This window comes from Marmota marmota, unplaced genomic scaffold (assembly GCF_001458135.2).
Source record: "Marmota marmota marmota unplaced genomic scaffold, marMar, whole genome shotgun sequence".
Lineage (NCBI taxonomy): Eukaryota > Metazoa > Chordata > Mammalia > Rodentia > Sciuridae > Marmota > Marmota marmota.
Window position 1 is genome coordinate 84,431,185 of NW_026000026.1, and position 14,291 is coordinate 84,445,475.

The window sequence follows — 14,291 nt, forward strand, 5'->3', positions numbered from 1 at the left end:
ATGGTAAGCTCTTTTCATTTATCAAGGCTCAAGAGAACTTCTTTTGCCTCCCTAAGGTCTCCTGGTGAAGTTTATATCAGCCCGTGACAAATGACACTTAAAAGGGAAAAGATTGGGCCAAAGATAGGATTATTTATATTTGAAACACTAAAAATGATAAACATCTGCACATAAGCAGTTACTTAAATTAACATTTAAAATTAGAAGCAACTTCCCTTTTCTATTTGGCAAGAAAGATCGACATCCTCCATGATTTCTAGGAAATAAGTATTAAAATGTACTTGTTTAAAAAGTAAATTCTCTGCCCATGCTCTTCTGACCGCTATAGCCGGCCCCATAACAGCCACTCACTGACTGGCTCTCCAGGCCACTATAGGTGGCCTGGGCAGCTGACAACCCCATGCCCTGCATCACCTGGCTGCTATAAGCCCCATTGCTGGCCCCTGTTGTTGAATTCAGGAAGAGTTCTATGTATCTGTGCTGCATGTTGGCCCTGTCTTTTGACATAGCTGCCACAGCTTCTTCATGGGTGGCAAACTCAACATCTGCTTCGCCCGTCACTCTACCATCAGGGCCAGTCTCAATATGGACTCTCACAGGGTTGAGTGGAGAGAAGAAGTTGTAAATGTCGTTCTCTGTTGCTTTGTAGGGCAGCCCCCTCATGTGGACACAGTGGCCAGTGGTGCTCTGCACTGTGAATTCACCATCTCCATATCTATGGTCATACATTCCTGAGAGACAGTAACTGAGGTCTCTCCCAAACAGGTCGGTGGTAAAGCCATAGCCATCACTCAGGCCGCTGTACTCCTCATAGCCCCCATAGCCTGCACTGTAGGCACCAGACCTCATCCTCTCCAGGCCCACCTGCTTCACGACGCCAATGTACCTCCGGGCTGTGCCTGGCCGGTCATAGGGCCCTGGCCGCTGCACAGACATGAACTTCAGAGGCGGATCAGAATATGACCTAACTTCCTCCTGACTGCTCTTAAACTGCTCTTCGATATACCTATGCCCTATTCTCTCCTTGTGCTTCCCTAGAGCCTTTTCAGCTAATTCCTGTGAGGCAACAGCATGGGTGGATATGACTAGTTTTGTAGTAACATTTGAGTTATTTCAATCAAATTTTCACAGGCAGCCAACAAGCAGTGAAAGCAGTTTATAACTAGAGAAAGCTGTGGGACCCATTTTGCCCCATGCGTTTGTGAAATCTGGATTAAAAAATTACCTCTTCAGTGTTTTCTCATGCAAACTTTTCTTCTAGCATGTGATATCGAGTAAACTAAAAACTATTTTCTTCTGCTTTTCTTGATTAACATTTTGGTAGTATACTTCAGAGTGATGTTATCTGAGTTAAAGTAGTTTTAAGTATGTTAAATGTGGATCTTTTACACAACACCACAGTGAACACATTGGGGAGATGTACTTTTTTGGAGAACTCAAAGGTGCTAGATCCCTAATTCAAAGAGAAACATTTCTCATGTTTGTTTGTTCTATTTTTTTTTCTTCTTCATTTAAAATTTTTAGGTTAAGATTAAGCTTTTTAAAGTTAGTTTTGAGAACTGAGACACAATACTAATACTGTAGGAATTGGTGAGGCCTTGACTTAAAGCTTTCTTTGTATTGTGATTTCCTTTTGGGTGTATTTTGCTAAGTGAAACTTGTTAAATTTTTTGTTAACTAAATTTTTTTTCCTAAAATAAAGACTTTTTCACAAAAAAATAAAAAATAAAAAGTAAATTCTCAACAATTCTAAATTTTCTCATTCAATTTGATTAAAAAATGCTTCCAATCTAAGGCAATTCCTGACAGAGAATTTGAAAGTGGAAGAACAAAACAGAAAAAGAACTGAAAATAAAACAGGGACAATTTAAATCCTAGATTGGGCCCTGGAATTAGGAAGGTGAAGAATAACATCAAAAGGTCTCATGACCCCTTTGTGTCATTGCCCTCCACCACCCTGCACTGGCTTCCACGTGAAAGGGACACAGATGTCTCCAGAAATGGGCTTCCAGAAATGCATGTCAAAGGAACTTTGGCAAAGTCAGCCACAATCGTTTAGCATTAAGCACGGGAATATACGTCATAAAAGTTCCCAGTTGGGACATTTGTTTATGGGGTGAAGCAAGAATTGGAGAGGAACAGGTAAGACGACATTCTCCAGGGGCCTGAGAAGGAAAAGGTTAGGAAGCAAAGCTAAAAGGACAGGAGCGTGGTCGGAATCACCTCAAGCATCAATGATGATCTTTTCACTTGCAAAACTCCTCAGCAGTAGCTTTCCATTCCCCAGAGCACTGACATCTGCCTAACACAGTCACCATGTTCTTACTCAAGGGAAAATGAGCAGAATGCCCGGGCTCACTCCTCTATGCCTATTGTGGCAGACAAAGTACGGCCTTCTACTGATACCCTCATGTGCAGAAAGCCTGAGCTAGCAGTTCTTTGGGCTCAACAAGGAGTGAATTTGTTCTGGAGACAGTGAAGTAATTAAGAGTTAAACTCCATACAATGGAATCTGGTAATAGGCTTTTAAACTGCTATCTAGCATTTATCTATTATCTTTAGCATTTACCAAATGCTAAAGCATATTTTGCAAACTATGATTAGGACAAGGAACAATAGTAGTGGTAGCAGCAATATTAATAATTATCAATATGAACGATTAACCAATATTGGCTATGTCCTACTACTTTAAATCCTTATCTGCATCATCTCATTTATTTTTGCATTATCTCATTTAATCCTCACAATGACTCGATGAAGTAGGTTCTGTGATTATTCCATTCCACAGATATTCATAATAATGAGAACTCAGAGCTTTCTCTCACAAAGAATCCTATGAAAGCTTGCCACTGATACAACCATGAAAGTTTGTTTACTGGGTTTTGATGTTGTTTTAGTTTATTCTTCACTGTTTAGCAAACATTTATATAAGCTTTATACGTGTGTCAGTGATATTGATCAAAGAATTTCATAAATATAAAGTCATTTAATCATCACAACTCTGTGAACAAGATGCATTTAGTATCCTCATTTTGCAGTGTGCAAGGAAATTAAGCCTCTAAGAGATGAAGAAACCTACTCCAAGACACAGAGCTAGTAAATGGTAGAGCTGGGCTTAAACCTCAATAGTCTGTTTTGAATGTTCTGAAGGGAAAATGTTTTATACATGCAGTTGTTGCTCAAGGATTTAGAAAATATTTAGTTAACTCATCCAATGTACTAGAGCCAGAAAAAATGTGTATGGAACATGGGCAGTGTGAGGAGAGGCTGAGAAGCGGGGACAGGCATTCATTGTGCCTCTCTTTTTTCTTTACCTCAAACTTTGTGAATGACTCTACCAAATTATCATGATTAACATTTCCTCTTATGGATACTAGGGAACATACTAATGATGACAAAATGATTATTGACCCTCAATAGATCATCTAATATGTGTCTAATATGTGAAAGAATAGTCAAAGTGAACTTCAGTGATAGCAGCTAAAGCTGACAGCTCAGATTTAATTTTTCTTAATATCTGTCTTCATATTTAGCAATGAAATAAAGCACAAAACAGCTGGGTGTAGTGGTTCCTGACTGTAATCCCAGCAACTCGGAAGACGACGGAAGGAGGATTGCAAGTTCAAGACCAATCTCAGCAATTTAACAAGGCCCTCAGGCTCAGTAAGATCCTGACTCAAAATAAAATATTTTAAAAAGGGGCTAGGGATGTGACTCAGTGGCTAAGTGACTCTGGATTCAATTCCTAGTACCAAACCAAACCAAACCAAACCAACCCCAAATAAACAAACAAAAGCACCACAAAACAAATTTCTACTCAACTTTGTAGGTGTACATTTCTGTTTAAGCCTTTCTATCCTCAAAGCATATGATTTTTGAGAACTCCCTTAAGTTTCTAAAAATACCAATCTGAAAACATCTTCTGAACAAGGAATTGTAGCTACCCTAACACTGATACCACCCCCAACTCCTGTGCAAAGAGAGGAAGTTAACCTTTGCTAATGGAGTTTGAACATCTGGAAATCCTTTAGTTGTGAGCCTGGTCTTGCTAATAAAAGAACCTGAAAATGTCCTCAGTAGGGAAGAGATGGGAGCTGTACTCTGAGGAGGAAAAGAAAATAGGAAAACCTAAGGGAAGAAAGTCCATTCATCCATAACAGAGAAGATCAAGTTTTGGGGGTTCTTGTGATACCAGGAACCACATGTTACCAAGTCCTTTGGGTAATAAGACCCATATCAGAAGGTGTATCTAGAAGACTGAATTCACTGCTTGGCTATGTATAGACCAGGAGCTTCTATAAGTCCTCTGCTAAATCTTGGCTCTGGACAAAAGAGCCCACAAGTCTTTAAATGGGCCCATGATCTCGGAATGGCCATGGAGCAGAGGACATGGTAACAGACACATTGATTAGAAGCTAGTAGCCCTCAAAGTTTGGATAATAAAATTTCCAGGGATGAGAGAGAACCACCCTTCCTACCAAATTAACCAAGACTAAATTTTCTGCTAACAGTGACATTGAGTCTTAAGTCTGACTTGATTTTGTCTTAAAAAATAAAATAAAGAATGAGACATTTTTATCCCTTAAATATCATGGAACAAGATAGAGAGGTATATTGCATTCTCTTTCCCAGTTTTTGAACATATGGTATTTACTAAATGAATTTAAATCTTAAGTTTTACTTAAAAATAAAACAATTTCTAATCTACTTCACTCTGGAGTCAAACTACGAAGACCTATAAATCCAACATGTGATAAATGACATAAACACTGGTGTGACAGAATCTGACAGATACTTATCAAAATCCATGCTCTCTTCTTCTGTGCACAGCTAGACCCTTTCCCAGCATTTCTTGCAATGGACATGGCCTCATGACTGAGTTCTAACCATTGGGATGTGAACAAAGGTGAGGCGCACCACTTCCCAGGATGGCTCATTAGAAACTTCCAGCACACCCCTTGTGATCTCTTCCCTTCTGGACTACTGGGATAGAAATGGTCCCAAGGTGACCGTCTGTTCTACGTGTTCAAAATGTCAAGTCTCCTTCAATTTCCGTCTCTGAATAATACTGATTAACAGTGTCTGTCCATGGACAAGAACGCTCCCAATAGACTATTTCTTGAAGGAACAGGAGATAGATTTCTGTTGTGTTCAGCTGCTGAAATTCTGGGATCACTTTGTTACAACAGCTAGCATTAACCTAACTAAGTCAAAGTGGCTGAAGCAACCACCACAAAACAAATCAAATCCCCACTTACCTACAATTGCCACGTATTCCTGTACTTTCTAAAGAACACCTTTCAAATTGTAGAACAGATGTAAGTGACCTGAATTTAAAATCCAGGGTAAACCTTCTAGTTAGGTTTCATTTGTTCAGCAAAAATTCCATTGTATTTAATTAGTTGCCAACATTTATAAAGTACAGATATCTGTACTTTCATCTTCAAAAATAAAAACTGGACAATCTGGCCACCTGGAACTTTATTCTCCTCTTTCTGTGAGTCAGGATCTGTCCAGACCAATATGACTTATTCTGGCCTTCTTCCCTCTTCAACATTATTTACTTGGCTTTTATATGCAGTTATACTTGCCTGCTGGATTATCATCAATAGCTAGGGATTTAAAAAAATATGCAATACCAGCTAGACTATAATTGCAATGAGTAAATTTGTTTTTAACTATTTACATGTTATGCCCTTGGTTTCTTTTGTTGGAAACTATAGAAACAGTCATCTAAAAATCCATTACTACATTTTCTGCTCTGAGATTGTTGAAGGTTCCTCCTCCCAATTTGTCTCTCAATATTCCCTATATGAAATAAAAGATAAAATTTCTTATCAGAATTAACTCACTAGCAAGTAAGAGAGCATCCTCTTCTCCCCAATACAATAAAAGTTATTCATCAAATCATTTTCCCTATTATTTCAACTCTGGCTATTAGGAAGACCAAAGCTCTATTTCTGTTTCAACTGTATCAAATGGGAAGTTATGACTCACACAGGCATATCCTAATTCTTCCCCAATATTGCCATTTTATTTCAATATATATGTTCTCAATTAGTGTTATTTATGTACTTATAAAAAATTAATTATTTTGTACATGCATATCTTATAAGCCATCTCAAATCCTTTGTGAAATTAGAATATAAATAACTAAATATGGTTAAATTAAACATTATAGTTAATATTTAATAACAATATAAATTACATCAAGAGAACAGCTAAAATTTAATATTCATAAAGTATGAGGCTGTATACATCTGAAATACAAATTTTTATTTGATTTTGTTTTTTCCCTTTTGAAAATAGGATAAAACTATATATAATCAATCACTTAGATTCTTTTCTGAATTATTTGATATAAACGAGAGATACATATTTAATTGTTGTTGTTTCCTTGACTTTCAAAATTAGCATTAAATGTCAGCTGTGGTATTTACACATTTTCCTATTTATTTGTCCATTCATTCAGTAAGTCATCTATTGAACATCTTCTTTATGAAAAAAAATAGGTGTGAATAAAGCCAAGTCCAGAACTTGGGCAACTTTATTGGAGTACAATAAAGACTAAAAAAGAGATCCATAGGATCTGCACTAGAGGGAGAGTTAGCTTCTCCCTAAGGGGTCAAGAGAGGCTTGTTACCTGGGGAAGATGAGCACCAGGTATTTAAATGTGAGCTGTGTGTGTGTGTGGCGGGGGGAAGAATGGCCCCCTCTAAACCCTGAGGTATCCTTAGTGAATTTCAAGTCCTCAAGTCAGTACCATCACTGGGAACCAATTATCAATAGAGGGCGGGGAAGAGTGTTAGGAAATGATGATGTGGCCAAAGAGCAATAAGACACTAACATAACTGAATGTATTGTCCATGAAAACATTTCTGGAAAAACTATGCAAGGCCATATATGAACTTAGTCTGATTCCTTCCCTTATGAAACATTGATTTAATTTTGTATTATACATTTCACAAAAGATTTTAGTGTAGCTTGAATAGGGAAATATGAGGATCCATTAAAATAAGAACCTGAAAGATGTGTTAAGGAGATTTTAAGAGCAGAGAAGTAAGATGGAGCAAATGGGAAGATTGATTCATACAAATTGTGCCTTAACATAACATAATCAGTTATTAGAAGTAAGGTGCAAACTCACCATAACCTTTCTGGCAGTCAAAATACCATTTATGAAACAAAAAAATGGTATCTACAAAGTAAAATCAAATCCAGTGCCCCATGGGATCATCAACGTAGCAAGTACAGAAAGACATACCATCTGATAAAATAATAAGTGACCTCAATAATATTCTGATGGTAAACACAGTACCAAGCTTCTTAGGACATAGACATCCTAATGCACTAAGTCATTAGCATGGTCCCCTACCATTCAATAAAAACAATCTTAGGATACCTTGATGGAGTTTAGGAATGTAGCTCTCTGCTGATCTCACTTAATTCAGGAAGGATTTTAGGCTGGCTGGCTGAAAGAAAACGGCCTACATTGGATTGTCCTCCATCCTATGCTTCCTCTTATCTAAGCTTTGAAAAGTTAAGTAGTGAGCCCAAGTAGTATCTCCTGGTCAGCTGCTGGAGTGAAGTGAAGCACAGAACTCTCTGGCGCAAATGGCTAGTTGGGTTGGGGCTAGAACTGACATCCTCCTTTGGAACTGTGGGGCCTGAACTGATATTCTTGAATTTAAAGATGGCCTACATTCATTAATCTATTCACCTGATGATTTACTGACTGATCAATTCATTAACTGGTTCAATAAATACTTCCCCAAAAATCTACTACTGGGGAGATACAGTGAACTAGACCCCAGCTGTACCCCAAAGAAGCTCAAAATCTAAGGAGTGACAAATACAAAGGAGCAAACAATTAAATCACAAAAATACAATTTTGTGCAAGGTGAAGAAAGGGATTAATCAGCTGGGCACAGCAGGGCACATCTGTAATCCCAGTGACCTAGGAGCCTGAGGCAGGAGGATCACAAGTTCAAGGCCAGCCTGAGTAACTTCTGTGAGACTTTGTCTCAAAACAACAACAACAAAAAAAAAAAAAAAAAAAAAAAAAAAAGAAAGAGCCAAAGATGTAGCTCAATGGTAAAGTGCCTCTGGGTTTCAATCCCCAGTGCCTCTCCCCCAAAAGTATTAATTAGGGAAAGAAATGAACAAAAGAAGTTTTGATAGGATATGACAAAATTTCCCTCAGAAAAATAATCTTGAGTCTTTGATTAATAAACAAAGAAAGGGCAAAGCACAATAAACTGCTCTGGGAGCCTTTAATCTGAGTTGTTGGATGTACTACTGAGAACAGGTTGAAGACTAGGGAAGAAAATAGACTCAAACCTGGTCAGAAAAGGGAAACTGAGCCTCTTTGGTGCCTAGCAAAATCCAGGCTTGAGTGATATAAATGACTCACCTCATTCTTTTCTTCCCTGGTCTTCAGCCTTCTCTCAGTGGCTTTGCCCTTTCTTTGATTTTGTAGGAGGCAGGGAAGATAATATGATCCTGGTGGGGCTCCATGGTTTTACTTTGAATATTGCCTCATCAAGGCGCTATCAATTAGTTATTGATTGGGACAGGAACCGTTTCATGGATCATGTTCAGAAAATAATTAGTTCTAGGTCATGAGTGACCTGCTGACATAAAGTGACAGCTCAGACCCTACACCCTTTCAGTCTCATGGAAAAATTAGGTAGCAATAATCGCCAGGAGGATTTGAAAATCTCTGTTATTTTTCTATAATTTTTAAACTCTCCAGATCATGCATAAGATCAAAAGATCATACAAATTAATTTACTGTCACAGCCAGCATATATGTGTGTCAAAAGTTCTGAACGGTAAGTGAAATCAAACCCAGAAATCGGGGCTCTAGTGTCAGGATAAGTGTATTGAAGACTTTTGCTAGTGTTTTAGTCAAGTGTTTTGCTGTGAGGAGGGATCCTAGTGTCTTTAACTCTCACTTCCTCATCTGATAGAAGAGATAAATACTTACCTCACAGATTGTTGTGAAAAGTAAATGACATAATGTGGGTGAGAGCATGTAGGAAACTGTATTGTTAGGTGAAGCCAAGGTGTTAATTACTGTCACGTTAGAGTAGACTTAGTCATGACAAGCTTCAGGAATGAAGTGATGTTTCTAGAGCACACAGAAGTGTGGGATTTAGAGAGGAAGGGCAGGAAGATCATTTCATTTTTAGTTTATCAGTTGAACAAATGTGTACCTTGTGTTGAGATGGCTATGACCTCCGCTCTGTGTTAAGAATCAGTCCTGAGGTGTTTCCCAGGAGCAGAAGCAAGAGGTTCCAAAGGCAGGCCCTCATCAGTAGGATACCTACTGGTCAGGGACAATGTTCTGGTCAGAATGCAGGGTCCAGGCTGAAAGCAGTAGGGGCTTTATTGGACAGCGCAGGGCTTTTCAGGTGTTACCCAACATCAGAACCACCTGGAGGAATTTTAAAAATCACACATTTCGAGATCCTTGCCCCCAGGGTTTCTGATGCAGGGCATATGGAATGGAGGCCTAAAATCTGCAGTTCAAACAAGTCCCAGGAGATACTAATGATTGTGGCCCAGGGGCCACACACTTTGAAAACCACCTGAAGAATATAAGAATTATAGCTTCTCAGATATAAACAATTGAATCTGGTTCTGACCAGCTTCAAGAAAAAGGAATTTGGGGAGGGTTGTTGGGTGACTCCCCAAAGCAACGGGAACCTGATTCAGAAATGGATCCAGGACAGTTCTGGTCTAGTAGAGTAAACTCCTTTGCCGTGGTACCTGGGCATCACGGGCAGAATAAATCAACTCGAACTGTTACTCCTCTCTTGTATCACCTGAATTAATTGCAGTTTCCCTGCAGAAAGGGTCTAATTGGATTAGGGCATATGCCCACTCCCCAGCTAGTAGCTGACAGGGTCCTTTGAATTACAGATCCCTGTTTTAGTCAACTTTTCATCACTGTGATCAAAAGTCCTGACAAGAACAATGTGGAGGGGGAGATGTTTGGTGCCTCATGGTTTCAGAGGTTCAGTCCATGGTTGGCCAACTTATAGCTCTGAGCCTGAGGTGAGGTGGGGGAAAGGCATGCCAAAGGAATGCTGCTCAGGACAGAAACCAGGAAACAGAGAAAGTGCTCCCAACAGGGACAAAATATATACCCCAAAGACACACCCCTAGTGACCTTTTCTTCAACCCACACCATACATGTCTACAGTTAAGCCCAATTAATCCACATCAGTGGGTTAATTCACCAATTAGACTACATTTCTCATAATCTAATCTTCTCACCTCTGACAGTTTGTGCATTGTCTCAACATGAGCTTCTTGGGGACACCTCATATCTAAACCCTAACATCCTCCATGGCTGCACACAATTGAAAAGGAAATCTGGATATAACTGCTAAGGTATGTTAGTGGATACTTAGATAGCAAAACAAAATAAAACCCAATAAAATAGCCCATGCAGGAAAAGATCAATTAGTAGAGGGTTTGGAATTTTAGGATGGGGAGAATCTCCTCATCCTCTATTCTGTTACTCCTGTAAATTCCTAATTTAGAAAATAGCAGTTTATAGCTTCTTTAGAGAAGCATCAGAGGACATTTTTGAAACCAATTCTTTAGGAAAACTCTCATGGGGATCAATGCTGATCCCTCCCATGTCCTGTGTTCCTCACCTTGAGCTTTTAAGTCTAAGAGTATTCCCTGGAACTGTGGCTCAGGACCTTCTGGTTTGAAAGACACATCCATCTATCCTGCAGAATGAAGCATGCTATGCAATTCATTTGAAGGAATCCTTCATACAGATTTACTTAACTTTTTTAAGCTCTTTTTTAAATACTTCAAACATACAGGACAATATAAAGAATAACAACCCTTGAGTGCCTACTACTCAATTATGCAGATTTTCATTTCTGAAATAATACCATTGAATATTACTGAACTCTTGGTCCTGGTCAGGTCTTGTGGGAGATAGATACCCAGAGATGTCTAGGTGAGACGGATGAGTATTGGGAAGATAGACCTGTGGACTATTGCAGATAATCAGATCATTAATACAAAGTAGAGACACAAAGAACTATTACTAAAAACAAGCAAGGTATGGATTCAGCCATTTGGAAGGCATTAATTTTAAAATGATTTTCTCCTTAAGGTAACCTAGTCTTTACTCAAATTACCTTAACACAATTATCTTCAAGTGGTTATAAACATTTTCTTGAAATATTTGCTTTATCCTATGTAAGTCTCTTAAGTAGATAAGTAATCATGTAGGAGGGAGTGGCAAATGCCTGGGGCAGCTTAGCCCCGTGGGTGGTTCAGTGTGGGTACTCCTGTGTGCACTGGGAGAGGCTACTCAAATATTTCAGAAAGTATAAGCTGTGACTAGGTGCAGTAAAGTTAATGGGATGATATTTTAATCTTCAAAATATTAGCAAATGAAAACTGAAATGTTAAGGCTTGCATTTTCTCTCCATTTCATAGATATCAAGTTAATTATACAATAACATGATTCAATTATTGGGTTCTAGATGACTGAACTGAATAAGAGCAAGAGTAGACATTGGGCTATTCATTTTCATGTTAAGACCATGTTTCCTTTAGACACTTTCTTACTTCACCTACAGCAGGGGTTTCCCAGAACTGTGTTTACTTTCTCTCTCCTCTTTTTTCCCTTGTATTTCTACTCCAAGAAATTATCGTGTCCTTTTGGTGTTATACCTTGTCAGTATTGCCTAGGATTAAAGTGATGCCTTATGTAACTGGCATCTTTAAGGAATACAATTCTTTCCACAAACTTTTCTAGATATATGAAGTATGCTTCTACAAATGTCACTGCAATTTTATTTTTAATTGGGCCATTTTAACAATTCTTTCTTTCTTTTTTTTTTCTTTCTTGGTACAGGGATTAAACCAGGAGCACTTTACCGCTGAGCCAAATCCCCAGCCCTTTTAAAATTTTGAGACAGGGTCTTGTTAAATTGCTTAGGGCCTCCCTAAGTTGCTGAGACTGGCTTTGAATTTATAGTCCTCCTGCTTCAGCCTCCTGAGTCATTGGGATTATAGGTGTGTGCCACTGCACCCAGTTTAACAATTCATTTCAATGAAATCTGTACGAACATTGAATAGATACTATGAGAGGCAAAAGGTAAACTTGCTCTCTCTTCTCCAAGGAACTCATTCTTGTAGAAGAAACATATCACACCATATTATTCTGTTGTGGGGCACAGTGCAACGAATAACTGAAAAGAGGTGCAGAGAAATGTCACGAAAATATCGAGGAAGTAGAGATAACTTCTAGGTTGATGGTTCTAGAAGAAATGATATTGATCAAGAATGGGAAAAATGTGGCAAACTCAGCAGCAGGGACAGGCATTCCAAGTGGAAAGGAATTACTCAAAGCTTCCAGGGACAAGAATGCTTGACTCCCTTGGGGGCTACAGATACATAATGGATATGAGGTGGGAAAAGGGATCAGACTGAGGCTATATTTAGCCTGAGCAGTTTTTTAAGAATTTTTTTGGGGGCATATACATTCAGTTATTTTAGTGTCCTGTTGCTATTTGGACACAGCATCATCTCCTGATACTCTCTCTCTGCCCTTTACTGACAATTGGTACCCAGTGATGATGCTGACGTGAAATTCACTAAGGATACCTCCAGGTTCAGAGGGGGCCACTCGCGTTTCAACTCCTGGTGCTCATCTTCCCCAGGTGACAAGTGTTTCTGACCCCTGGGGAATAGCTGTCTCTTCCTCTAATGCAGATCCTATGGATCTCTTTTTTTAGCCTTTATTGTATTCCATCAGCTCAGTTGCTCAAGTTCTGGACTTAGCTTTATTCATACCTACTTCTGTCACAAAGAAGATGTTGAATAGATAGTTTGTTGAATGAATGGACAGATGAGAATGTATAAATGCCACAACTGCCATTGAGTGGCTACAATGAACCCGGCACTGTAGTTGGTGTAGTGGATACAAACACACATTCTTGGTACTGCCCTCAATGATCTTCAAGTCTAGTGAGGTTAGATGTATGAACAGATATTGTCAACAAAATGGAGATATTGAGCTTTATTAAACAAGCAATAGGCCACCCTTTGGGTTTCTCTGCAACAAACTGCAACCTGGCTTAGTATGTCAACAAAATGAAACCTAACTTGGGAGTATATATATTTTTAGTAGTACACTTTAATTATACAGGACAATGAGCTTCATTGTGTGTGGCATATTCATAACATAGAAATAACATGTATATTATTTATCTTATCCCCCCACCCCCTTGCTTTCTCTGACCCTCTTCTTCTACCACTTCCCACCGATCCCCTTTCTCTTCCTTAGGACCATTTTTTTTTTTTCAGAACAAATAGCTGGGTTACAGCCAATCACAGGTGTGAAAATGACCACACCATGCTCATATAAGGCAAATGTTCATCATTCCAAGCTCAAATAACATGAAAGTCTAGCTGCCATTAATCAGGTGATTTTTCTACTTTGCTTCTATGTTCAGCCTATAAAACCTTGCTGCTCATGTTGCTGCTGGTTGGAGCCCTCTGGACCTCTTCTGGTTTTGAGTGTTACCCAAATTTTGACTTGTTCTGTGTTCAATTTAATTTGTCTAAAGATTTCTTTAATAGCTATTATATCCAAAGTGTATAGGAACCCAGAGAAAGTAATCCGGGGACTCAAGTTGACCCAGCATGGTGTTCTTGCAAGGAGAGTTAAGAGTTATTTGGTCAAGGAGGAGAGGGGAAGATATTCTGATCAAAAGAATACTGCAAGCAACATCACAAGGCATCATATGATACTGTATGTATAAAGAAGGACAGAAACTTTGTTTTACTAGAGTGGAGAAAGGGGAGGGAAGGAGAAGAGGAGATGAGAGGTAGAGGCTGTGTTTGGATACTTCATCCAGAGTGGAGGCAGGGAAACCAGAATGGTCGAGTCCTACAGGTGTTACATTTAAGAAAGTACAGTTCAAACAGGAATTCCAAAGCTTAACACGACACTCAAACAGGAGTTCAGGTACATACTGCCAGTCGACTCTTATTAATCCTTCTTATTATTATTTCCTAGTCTTCGGCACCTCCAGAATTTCCAAGGGCCTTTTAATTTGACCCTGCCTACAATGTTCCATTCTAAACACCTTGGTTTCTTAATGCTTTTTGGCCATTCCAGTAGGTCACATTCTGTCTGTGAATGTCATCCCTTGGTTCTGTCTGGTTTTCTGTACCCACTTCAAATTTTCCCCCCTTTGGTGCTATGGATAAACTTCACGTTCTCATGCATGTCAAGTAAGTGC

General features: G+C 38.9%; 1 protein-coding gene across 1 annotated transcript; it reads right to left on the reverse strand.

Moving 5' to 3' along the window:
• Positions 1 to 285: 285 nt before the first annotated feature.
• LOC107155140 (heterogeneous nuclear ribonucleoprotein F-like) lies at positions 286 to 1,188 on the reverse strand. Its single transcript, XM_015500964.2, has one exon. The coding sequence runs from the start codon at positions 934 to 936 to the stop codon at positions 286 to 288; it is 651 nt and encodes a 216-aa protein (XP_015356450.1). The 5' UTR covers positions 937 to 1,188.
• Between the last annotated feature and the right edge of the window lie 13,103 nt (positions 1,189 to 14,291).